This window comes from Notechis scutatus, chromosome 2 (assembly GCF_049901735.1).
Source record: "Notechis scutatus isolate UNSWTSFEM ecotype Mainland chromosome 2, rNotScu1.2, whole genome shotgun sequence".
NCBI lineage: Eukaryota > Metazoa > Chordata > Lepidosauria > Squamata > Elapidae > Notechis > Notechis scutatus.
Window position 1 is genome coordinate 209,231,662 of NC_142010.1, and position 12,516 is coordinate 209,244,177.

Here is a 12,516-nt window from a genome sequence, read left to right on the forward strand (position 1 = left end):
AAGTAAATAAATGCTATAATTATGGATGCTTTAGACAGGTGGCTTTGCCCACAGATTTAATTATCTCCTATCCTTCATTTGGAGTTTTGCTGTGCAAGTCTCATCAGCTTTAAGAAATTCTGTGAGCTTCCATCTTAAGTTGCTGGAGATCTCCTGGGGATTTGGGGCCTCTTGCTGTTTGACAACTCCTACCTCAGCATAAAAATTCAGAACTTTGTCAAGCTGCAACAATGAGCAGAAAACATTAAAATGTTAAGTGCAAAGCCCTTCATTACTACAGGAACAATCAAAGGCATAAGAATAGGATTCTAGGAGATTATACAGGCCAGTTGATGCACATATGAAAGAGATCTGGGTGCCTTGGAGCACAAATTAAAAAAATATCCAATTGTATGAAGCATTTGAAGAAAAAGCAAACTATAATTGAGTCCAAATCTCAGACCTAAGTGAGACAGCTGTTAAGTTTTGCCCCATTTTATTACCTTTCTTGCCATAATTATTAAGTGAAAACACCGCAGTTGTTAATTCCTTTCACAATGGAGTATGTGGGAGATCCTTAGTAGATCCTGCCTTTGCATAAGAGAATAGTGAATAGTTTATCTGTTGGGGATACCATAGTAGTGGATTCTTGAAGAGTGGAGGGTTGAGCTTCCCCTAGATCCGATTTCCCCAATTGGTATGGCTATTTTTGAGAATTCTTGAGAGTTGAACTCTATATATATCTGGAAGCTGCCTATATTGGAAAGCAATGATAATCAGGGTCCCTTTCCACCCTTAGATTTTATAATTCTATGAAATCCTAAACCCATTAATAAAAGCTCTGTTCCTATTCTGAGATGTGTGATTTATCTCATTATCAAATGTAGGATTAACACCTCACCAAAAGCTATCAAATATAATCAAGTATTTTTAATTCAGATACAGTATGAGCGTCTTATTAAAATAGTGCTAAGAATCACTTCTGTACCTCCAAGTATGTGTGCATGTGTGTAAATGTACGGAAGAGACAAGAACAAAACATAATCAAGAACTCAAGACTATAGAATACATTCTGGTTAGGGAAATGTTTTTATAATATCTCTAGTTACATATATCTGTTTAGGGAAGCTTAAAATCAAGTGCTGAGTATATTCACTCACCTGTAGGACATAAATCGGATAGCTCAATGGTTCTCAATCTTTTCTTGCCCATGGACCCCCTTTAAATACCTTTTGTGGCCACGGATTGTTAAGATTTAACTCAAGATTTAAATCATAACATTTATTCAAGCCTTTGCGGACCTCCTGTGAAATTGTGCCCCCCCCTCCACGAACCACAGGTTAAGAACCACTGGCATAGTTTGAAATAATTAATGCCCCAACTTCTTCCTCACTCACTGGAGGCTTAAGATGGCACCCTACAAAAGTATAAACTTTGGTGATTAAATTGAAAACCAGGAAGTGGCGCTGGAAGGATCTTCTGACTTACCTATGGCTTGACAAAAGAGGAAGGTGCTATGAGCATTAACGTGCAGGATCTGGTCACTTAAGAATGGTGGTAGCAGTGTAACTGGAGCATGATCTGTGATAGACCAAACTTCAGGCTGGGGGCAGCTGGGTGAAGGGAAATCACTTCCAACACAGGACAAAGAAGTACCAGGAGAAGGAAAAGCTACAGAAGCGGAAGCTGTGGCAGAAGAAGACAGAAAAGGAAAAAGAAGAAGAAAGGAGCACTAAGGAAAAAAGTCTGCAAGAAACACTTCACATGCCAAGGAAATAATGTGCATAGGAAAGAAAAAGAGGAAAAAATAGAAAGCAGAAATGCAAAGGAAAGTCATGAGTTTCCTGTCTTCGCTCCATTCTGTGTCCACCAAACAAGAAACCAAACCTTTGTAGATTTTATTGTCATAAAATCAATCTAAGGCTCAATAATAAAGATGGAATGCAATTAATTTCAATATTTATTCCATAACCTTTTCACATATACAATAGTTAAGATAGAAAAATAAAAGCAAAATGAATCATACAAAATATAAAACTATTCACAGCAATACCATCTAAGAGAGCTTGGGGAGTTAACAAAAAAAAAAAAGTTTGGGGACAAATTTGCCTATTGAGCAAGGAGATTTCTTGCTATTCCTAACCTCCCTGTTTCTTGTAACATAAGGGAGACACACAGAGACAGCAAAAGACAAGTAGTAAAACTGTACATCACAAAATAATTTTACATACAAATAGTGCCACTGGGAACCACATTTAACGTATTTTAATCCATGAAGAGATAAAACAGTTTTTGGGCAGTTTTGGTTTGTCTGTCTTGTTTCTTCACTTGCTTTTTCAAATGTTGATGGATGATGTGACAAAAGTGTGAAAACTTTTGGCAAAGTTGGCTATGGGTGGTGCAATCTGATTACTTTCCAACTGTGAAAAAGGTTGAAAAATAAGTATTCTCTATTACCTCTTCAGAGACATCCATCAAATGTTTGTTAAATTCTGCACTGTAAACACACAAGGCTCTCAGAATGTGTATAGTTTGGTGACATCGTCCACTTAAAAAAATCCCAGAATGTAATTAATGTGGCAGTGTCTAACACTTTTTAAAATCTCTTTTCTAAGCTACATTTCCCCATAATCCAAAATTGAGCACTTATAGTGATTACCATAGCATCTCTAAAAATAATAAAACAAAATCATTTAACCAAAACGTATCCCTGAGAACCTTATGCGAATCTATCCAGACCTGTCCCGACATACAGCATATTCTATAAAAGGTACATAAACTGTTTGGGAAAACTTAAATGTTTCTTTCATCAGCTATAGTTAACAGACAAAATATGATGACGGCAGTACATTAAGCATTATAAATCACTAGATGCAAAGAAATGTCCAAAACTGGACAAAAAGCCTATAATTTACCAATCTGATAAACTAAATATTATTTCCAATTTGGAATTAAACTGAAATTAGATTTTTAACAGCAGTTAAATATATGCAAGCTGTAGCTACTGAAATCCTTTTTGGCATGGATCTGCAAAAAGAGTTAATTTTACTTTCTATGAAAACAGGAAATAAAGTAGTATGTGCAAATGTTAAATCAACCTCAAGGGGAAAATAAGTTTGAAATTTACAACTGGCCATTTAAAATAAAAATTCAACGATCACATTAGAAAAATAAATGTGGAACAAAATGGTTTTTAGAACACAGCAGATGGTTCTTTGTTCAACCCAGTTGTGAAATGACAAAGTATCACATACAGAACTGATGACATATAGATAGCCCTCTGTGGCCTAGTTATCACATTTAAAATGCAATGTATTAAAAAATTAGAATAATCAAACTTTCCTCAGAAAAACTGGGGCCTGTTGCTTTTAATCAGCCTCAGCATCTGAGTCAGCAAATTTCAGTTCACACTTAACATCAAAAGGTTTGTCCTTGACATCTTTGTAAGATTGCGAATGGTCCTCATCATGCTGAATGTGGCCATTTCCATAGTCTGCTTCGGTTTCATAGCCTGTGTCATGTGCTGGCTTTGGATGTTCTCCACTTTGGGTCATAAGACTGCCTGGCTCCACCAAGGTCTCTTTCACACTTTGCTCACAATCAGAAAAATCCGCCTTGGGCTTCTTCTTCCCAAGTAGCATAGCAGAGCGAAACTTCAGACATTGGTCTGGTAAATATCCTTTGTAACAATTGTAGACAAACAGACTCGAGAACAGCACAAAAAAGAACAAAAAGAGAAACATCAAAAGGGAACTATCATTTGATTTTAGAAACATGGTCTTTTCAGGGACCTCAGGGAGCGACTTGGAGCGTTCAAGACTGGAGGCAGTGCTCATCAGCATTGGGACAAGAGGATTTGTTTCTATCCTGGTCGTTGTGACTGGTACAACTGTTGGAATGTGAACAGCTAACCCTTCAGTAGGAAAAGAAGCCATTTTGGATGCCTCTCTGTCACCTTCTGTTTGTGGAATAGGCTGCTGCTTTGGGCTCAGAGTAGTATGCTGGATTTTTTTCAGTTCCAAAACATGCTTAGCCAACACTTGTGAAAACTTTTGATTCTTCACTTTTTCCTCTGACAGGCATTGATAAACACCACTGTCTCCCTCAGACAAATTGAAGATGAGCAATGCTTTCTCCAGAAGACGATACTTAGGGCTTTCCACCTTTAGCACATCATCCTTGAATTTCCAAACCACCTGGGCCAGGTTGGATTTCTTTGAACATTTTAACTCTGCAGTGCTCCCATGCCCAAAAGTGTGCTGCAGAGAATGCTCTCTGACTTTATCTGAAATAGCAAAATAAATGTGAAACCATGTCAGAAATTACTTTTTGAAGAGAAGGGGAGACCAATTCAGCCATGTTGGAACATCAAATGCTCATAATGTCAGTGCAGGTAGCTTATCGCACCACACCTATGGCAGTATCCAACTGGAATCCTTCTGTTGACAGGAAGCATCAATCAGGGTAATACAATGGAATAGGGCCCTTCAAATGCTAGGCATTCGTGGACTAGTTTGGAAAATGGCACAAGGCCTGCAGAGTGATATGGTATCATTGAAAAAAATCACTGTTTATTCTGTTGATGAATGCCTCTGTGTCAGAAGACTTCACAATGGATATGACCATTATTAGTGTGAGACAAGATACAACTTATACCCAGGTTCAGCTAAACAAATATGTGTAGAACTTCTCTGCTCTTATATTTGTAGGAGGCACAGGGAAAAATGTATGATGATCATAACAGATAAGAGGAATAATGTCTAACAAACTTAAGTTGTATAATGATCATTTCACAGTAACAAATATGGCACACACAGGCATAACCTAAAAACAAAGAACAAATACAACAACAAATTTAACACAAACTTGGAAAAATAAACTATATAAAAGAATTATAATCTTTGAAAAAGAACCTTGTGTTTAAATTCTCTTGTATAGAACAACCTGTAGTTTAAAGCAATAAATGCTTTTAAAACAACTCTTACAATTCTTGGTACTTTTGATAGGTTAGTTAATTTGCAATCTAACCAGCACAGCATCACTGGATAGACAGTTTCAATGTTCAGAGCACAGCCTAATTAAGGGATGTCTGTTGTTTTAAAAGTCAGGTAATATGTTACTTTTATCAACTTTGACCACAAAACAGACTTATGCATGCACTGGAGTTGGAAAAAGGCTGCATTGCAAAAAAACTAATTGGAGGTTTGACCAGAATTTGAAAATAGATTAGAGCTAGAACAGTACCATATAACAGTAATAATCATCCCTGGACATATAAAATTTGTTTTGGAAGGCAAGATCTTTCCAGTAATTTTTGTTTGTTTGGAAACTCTTTTTCGGTGGATGAGGAAAAAGAATCTATTAAAAAAAACCTACAAAGAGCTTATAATTTAGGGTAACTAAATAAGAACACCAAAGTCATGCTAGATTAAAAATAGTCTACTAAGTGATCCGTAGGTAGCAGGCAGACTCACACAAAGGCTTTGTGTGAGGTTATTGTTTGGTGTTTTCTCAGAGTTTCCTTTTATAAGACCCCATGATTTCATGTGTGGGCTATTCCTGGTTTTATGCGATTGGGCAGTTCCATGATGGACTTGGTTATGAATCCAGAGATGATCACAGTCCCATTTCTTCAAGATTTTTAAGGGTAGTTACAGAATAAAATATAGAGCATGTTAAAATATAAGCAATGTGATAACTATATATTGTATGCAAACAGGAAATGCTGCCTGTAGAAATAAACAAACAAGCCAAACATTTATTCTGTGTTACTGTTCAATCATTTATGAAAACCAAAGCTTACCTGAACAAGAAGAGGCATCTCCATTTATATTCTGAATCCAATCCCTAGAAACAATATATGGTGTGAGATACAATAAATTGTCATATCCTGTATATATAACTCTACCTGCAAAATCATGAGAACTTTTTAAAGTTACACAAATTCACCACTAATTATAGCTAATAATATTCAAATAAATATTGGAGTAGGGGAGAAGCATGTTTGCAGAAGGTTATGCTGATTTTTGATGAACAGCTGCTCCTTGCAGCAAATGAATTCACGAAAGAAAAAAATAATCTGCAATACTACTGATAACTTGTCTGTTACGGTGATATAGCGACATACATGACTGGATGAGTTAATATCACTGAAGAAAAATGGTGTGCTCTGCTTACTATTTTCAACCACCAGCCTTTGGTTCTCCTAGCACAGGGGTTGCCCAACCTTTTGGACCTCAGGGACCACCAAACTCATAATTTTAAATCCCAGGGACCACTAACCGGTTCTGCGGGCGTGGCCCAATTTGTGGGTGTGGCTTGGTGGTCATATGACTGGCTGGGCATGGCTTGTGTGTAAATATTATAAATATTTATATAAATATTGAATTTTTTATAAAAAAGCAACTTTTACCCAAAATCAGGCAAAGCAGGCAGGCAGATTGAGTTGCTCACAGAATTACAGATTCATTCAGAGATCTATCTGCCATCAGCTAGCTCAGTCTGTCACATAAAATTTGCTTGCAAGCAAACTCACAAAATTAACTCACAACACACCATGTGTGTAAATATTGAGGTTTTTTTTATAAAAAGAGCAACTTTTACCCACAATCAGGCAAAGCAGACAGGCAGATTGAGTTGTTCACAGAATCATTCAGTGATCTATCTATCTGCCATCGACTACCTGAGTCTGTCACATAAAATTTGCCTGCTGTGAGTCTGCACTAAATAATAGAACTTTCAGTCCTAAGGGAGGTTCGGCTGTGTTTAAAAGCAGAGCTGAAGATCTAAAGACTAGCTAGAAAGCAAGAAATCCAACCATTTCCTACTTCCTAGGTAATCTAAATCTCCCGGCACAGCAGAACAGCTGATGGTTGGAAAAATAGCAATTTAGCAGGCAAGTTTGCTGGGTAAGGAGTGAGTGGGTGGGGAGGGTGCCCGCGCGCCATGTGGGTGGAGCAGCCTTGTGTTTCTGTGCAGCCTGGATTAATTGCTTTGGGGGGTGGTGCTCTGGGGGTGAGATTTCTGTGCGGCCCACCAATATTTTCTCATGGCCCACTGACCGCTGTCCTAGTACACCTTCACAGAAAGGCGAGAACTTCCAAAACATGAAAGAGTCTTTATGCACCAGAGTGTGACATTAAGTACAGAAAAGCAAACAGGAAAAGTTATAACATTTGAAGCCAAAGTGAGTATGTTTCTGTGTCCAATCCTTTGATATATCAATCTGAAGGGTTTGAAATGGTAATTCTCTGCAAATCAGAACAATCCATTGTAAACAAAAACAAATCCCATTTTGGGGAGGAGAAAGGAACAAGTGACTAAGGCAAAACATGAACTGAGTGTCTAGGGTAGACAAAATGGCTGATACTTGCCATTTTCTTAACTTCCTTATTCTCCATTTATACTAGGCACAAATGGTGATCTCAATTTAAAGAAACTGTTTTTTCTGCCTAAAAATATCATAAATAATAATTATGTAGATAATATGCCTTGCAGTACTTCTATGAAATGCAAATAAAGATTAAAGTTCCAGTTGGTTTGGAAAGAATAGTAAGGCAGGTTAGTGTAGTCTATAGTTGAAAAGTTGGAGATTGATCTAAGAGGTGTGTTCTGATTCATTCAACTTGTTCTCTTATAGCCTAACTTGCTTATGCATGAAAATAAATATGTAAAAGGTCCAGAACACAACAGCCAAAACTGGGATGACAAAATAATAATTACAGTATTTAGATAGAAACAACCCTAATTTCTTTTTTCTCACTTTTCCCCTTCTTCTCTGATACAATTAAAGGATGTATTTTCTGGCAAACTCTGATTAATCTTATTCAAAAGCATGGTCATGAAGCTGGCTTAGTTCCATAAAATACAGCTTAATTTAATCGTATATTAGAATTTAGATACAATTCTAAAACATTGTCTTGGGCCACATACAACATATGTAATATAGTTAATGTATAACTTTATATAAGTTTCTATAAATAACTTTATTATTTTTAGTTATTTTGTGGGTCCTTTCCAGAACTGCCTGCGACCTGTGGGCTGTGGGACAGACATACCCAACCTAAACTAATCATGACCTGGTTTCACAAAGCAAAATATTCAAGATAATTTTTACTTTGCATCTTATATATTCTGCATTATATTTTAAAGAGTTTGGCTTAGAATTAAATTTGGTTAAGTTGCATATATTTTATGAAAATTACAACATCCCTATGAATTGAAGATTCATATTATTTTCTCTACTTCTACAAACAAGTTTATGTTTAAAATAAAAATTATGAGTAAGATTCACTGAAGTCAGCTGGGCCTAGTTCTAAGCAAACATACACAGAACTATTTATTAATGTTCTGATCCCATTGTTCACTGGAAAGTTGTGGGTTTTTTCTTTTCTAAAGTGTTATAAACAAAGTTTTTCAGAGATCTTTTCTCTTTCATCCCATCTTTACTACTTTTCAGATTTCACTATCTACATGCTTAACGTTCTTTTTCCAGAGGAGGCAGAAGGAATTAGAACAAGAAATAGTTTCAAACATACATGAAGAGAAATAAGGGAAAAATTAATTATGGAGATTATATGTGTTTTTAAGGAAGTATGATATTTAATTGAAAAGAAGTGTTAAAGATGTTAAGATTTTAATGATTATTAATGATAGAACGGAACTGGAATGGAATGAGGGTTTATAATTACATATATTTACAATCTTTTTTTAAAAGAATATAGTGTGTATTATAAGAATTCTGTACCAAGCAGAATTTGATTGGAAGTTATGTATTATGTATTATATTGAAGGTCATAAACTTAAGGTATATATTCAAGTTTAAATAAGAGTTGAATGGATGTAATCAAAAGATATAAAGGTGTCATACTCCAATTAGTAACTACAGAAGAAAATTTGTTTAATGAGAAAAGATAATATGAAATTGAAACAGAACAGACAAAAGTATAAATATAATGATTTGAATTGAGATGAGATAATCAAAATAAAATTGAGAAAATTAAAAGAGGGGAAAAACTATATAGAAAATGTAAAATAGTATAAGATATGGAATAGAATACAAAAAGGAGCATGAAATTGAGTTTTGTGTCTGTATGAAGAAGTTCAACCCGGGACTATGCTATTTTCAAAAAAGATGTTTTACTTGTATTTTGTATGTGTGAAAACCCAAATAAAACTTTATTAAAAAAAAGAAATAGTTTCAAAAGAATAAAAATAATACAAGCCTTTCAAGATGTTGTATTTTGTGCAATATGCATGCTTAGAATTGCTCACTGAATGACATTTTATTAGTTGATCCACATAAACACATTTGATCTGTAATATATAATGTAGATGCATCTCAGTACTTTTACCTGTTATTCTCACTTTCTTTGAAGATATCACTGCACAGAGATTTATGGGGATTCCATCCACAGTATGGATCTCTTGCCAGGACACAGTCCACACAAGTACTATACTTCTCACAAAATGCAACAGGTGACTGGACTACTCCTGTATTGGATCCTGCATAGAGGTATTGCTTTCCCTGCAGAAAATACAAAGGCAATTGGTAGAAGAGGGCATATTTCCTTTCCCATCTCAAGGAAGAAGGAAGCTTCGTAAAAGATTGAGCTACAGTATTTCTCAAAAGAAAATTGCACTGTTGTCCACTATCAGCCTGTGTAAACCAAGTTATACAACCATTGTCAAAACTAACAATATTGGGCTGCTAGGGGACTAAATTGCCTAACACAACTTCAGATTTTCAATTTGTATCAATTCCAAGGACTTTCACTTAATAAATTTTGTGTGTGTGAGAGGGTGGTTTACTGTGCAAGGGAGGAGTAACACAAACATCGAACATCTATGGTGTCTTATGGACAGAGTATTAAGACAACTATATATTCTTACAGCTGTTGATGTTGCAACGTTCTTTTCTCCATTAAAGAGGTGATTGCGATGTTAATATAATCTCCCAGCCCTTATCTTTTTAAAAGAGATAACTAAAGTAGCTTATCATTATTTTAAGATATGCACAGCTTGGTTTAAAAAGCAGGAGGTAGATAAACAATGGCATCAATGTGGTTTGCTTATTTATGGCTTGGATTGTTGTGTAACCTCAATCATAGTGGTTTGTAAGTCAAAAATTATGACAGGGATGGATAATCTTTTGCTATGAATGCAAGTACGATGCCTTTGGTGACATGGTGGTCACAGATGGAAGCCAGTTATTTTTAGGTGCCAGGTAGCCAACACACTCTCACTCTTAAGCCCATCTCTCAATCAATGTAGAGTTTAAATTCAGTAGCAAAATTGCCATGTTAAGGTGGCTTGATTTCAAAATGTTTTGGGAAGATTTGTGGGTGAGCATAGAAATGGGAGGGTCTGTCTGTTCTCATTTCTAGCAGTAATTTTGAGAAACAAAATAGGTAACATTCATGTTGTTGAAATTTGCCACTGAATTTCAAGATGCTAACAATGGTTTATTCAACCAAGTATGATAAGTAAATTGTGGCTCAGTACTGAGTGTGAACTCGGTCACAGAAAGCTGAATGATGCCAGATTATTTGTTATTTGTCCATCTAGCCCAGTATATCTGTACTCTCTGACACTAGTTCTCCAGGCTATTAGCCAAGAGAATAAATTAAGATATCTTAGACCTGTGATGATCTTAGACCTATGGCAGGTGGCATGTAGAGCCATTTGTGCTGGCACACGATCTGCAGGCAAACTTACCTCACTGCGCATGTGTATGCCTCACAGTTGATTTTCGGTTGGTTTGAGGCCTTTTTCGGCCTTCCAAAGGCTTAAGGCAGGCTTCTGTAGGCCGAAAACAATGCCTGTTTTGTCACTTCCTGTTTTTCCGAAAATACCGGAAGTGATGAAAAACAAGGCTAGTTTTCGGCCTGCAAAGCCTGCAGAAGCCTTCCTCAAGCCTCTGGGAGGCCAAAAAAGGCCTCAAACTGGCCAGAAATCAGCTGTGAGGCACAGTGCAGGTAAGGGGGCGGCGAAGGTGGGTGGGTGGGGATTGCGTGTGCATGTGTAGGTGTGGGGGGGGGCACGCATTGCCTTCTGGGTGCTGGCATGCGAGCGCAAATGTGCAAGCACGCACACAATTTTTGGCACAGGAGCCAAAAAAGGTTAGCCAACACTGTCTTAAGACTTTTCATTCTTCGTGCAAATACAGACTTCTCTCTAAACGATCACATTCCTTCCTGCCTAGTCTCAAATCAGAAAGCTATATAGTAGTCCTTAACTTAGGACTGCAATTGGGAAGGGATGCAGTTGTAAAACATGACACACATAACTGCATTGCAAGTCCCAGGTGGATTACGTGGCTGTGCTGGGTGGAAAAAGGTGAGGAAGTAGTAGAGGAGGTGTGGTGCCAGCACAGCTACTGCCACCTGAGAGAGGATGTGTGAGTGATGGGAGTAGGTGATGCACAAGGGTAGCAGGTGCTATTGGGTGGGAGAAAGTGCAAGAATGGCTGGGGAGGTGTGGTATGGGTGCAGCAATGCTCAAGGAAGGTACATAAAGGTGTGCGGGTGGCTGGTGATGCACAGCACCAGCACATAGAGGGGCTGAGGAAGGTGTGAGGAAGATTAACCCAAGCAATTTGTGACCTTCCTTGTCAGCTTCCCCATTGACTTTTCTGGTGGGAAGATGGCAGGGAAGATCACATATTGTGATCACATAATTATGGGATGCTGCAAGCATCATAGCGGGAGCCAGTTGCCAAGTACTACGTAATCCTGAGTATGCTGGGATGGATGGAACATCAAAACCAGTTGAAACCACAACACGTAACTTTGGTCACTAAACGAGTCTCCGAAGGCTGCATGAGTAAAACTAGATTACAACTACCGTGTTTCTCACATAATAAGGCCGGGCCTTATTTTTTTTTTGAGCCCCGAAAAAACGGCTAGGCCTTCTTTTCGGGGGTAACTTAATTTCCCCCCTTTCATCCTCACCTAGAGCGTCCCGCGGGCAGCCTTGCCACCAGCCGCTCCTAACGGGCGATCATGGCGAAGCGCAGAGAGCTCCCTACTCCCACCAAACACCTTTGCTGCAGACCCAAGACCTTTGGCACCTGCCGCTGTTGCTTTCCCTTCTGCCCATTCCGCTGCCATTTGGAGTGCCGTTGGAGCTGCTGCCGCCGTTTGGAGCTGCCTCTGCCGTTTGGAGCCGCCGCCGCCGTTTGGAGTGCCGTTGGAGCTGCTGCCGCCGTTTGGAGCTGCTGCCGCCGTTTGGAGCTGCCTCTGCCATTTGGAGCCGCCGCCGCCGTTTGAAGCTGCCGCTTCCACGTTTGGAGCATTGCCACTGTTTGGAGCATCACCGCCACTCCAAACACGGCGGCAGCTCCAAACACGGAAGCGGCAGCTCCAAACGTGACGGCGGCACTCCAAACGGCGGCGGCGGCTCTCCAAACGGCGGCGGCGGCTCTGCTTCCGTGTTTGGAGCTGCATCTGACGTTTGGAGCCGCCGCCACCGTTTGGAGTGCCACCGTCACGTTTTGAGCTGCCGCTTCCGTGTTTGGAGCTGCCGCCGTGTTTGGAG

The 12,516-nt window shown here is 38.5% G+C and overlaps 1 protein-coding gene across 8 annotated transcripts in view; it reads right to left on the reverse strand.

Annotated features, from left to right (window-relative positions):
• Positions 1-1,921: 1,921 nt before the first annotated feature.
• SEMA4D (semaphorin 4D) overlaps positions 1,922-12,516 on the reverse strand; it is a 119,517-nt gene continuing 108,922 nt past the window's right edge. For all 8 annotated transcript variants that reach the window (XM_087957961.1, XM_087957967.1, XM_087957960.1 and 5 more), the window contains 3 exons: positions 9,333-9,505; positions 5,783-5,826; positions 1,922-4,264 (listed from right to left, as the gene is read on the reverse strand). In XM_087957961.1, coding sequence (XP_087814087.1) covers positions 3,348-4,264; positions 5,783-5,826; positions 9,333-9,505 — 1,134 coding nt within the window. In that variant the 3' untranslated portion in view covers positions 1,922-3,347. The remainder of the gene's footprint in view (positions 4,265-5,782; positions 5,827-9,332; positions 9,506-12,516) is intronic.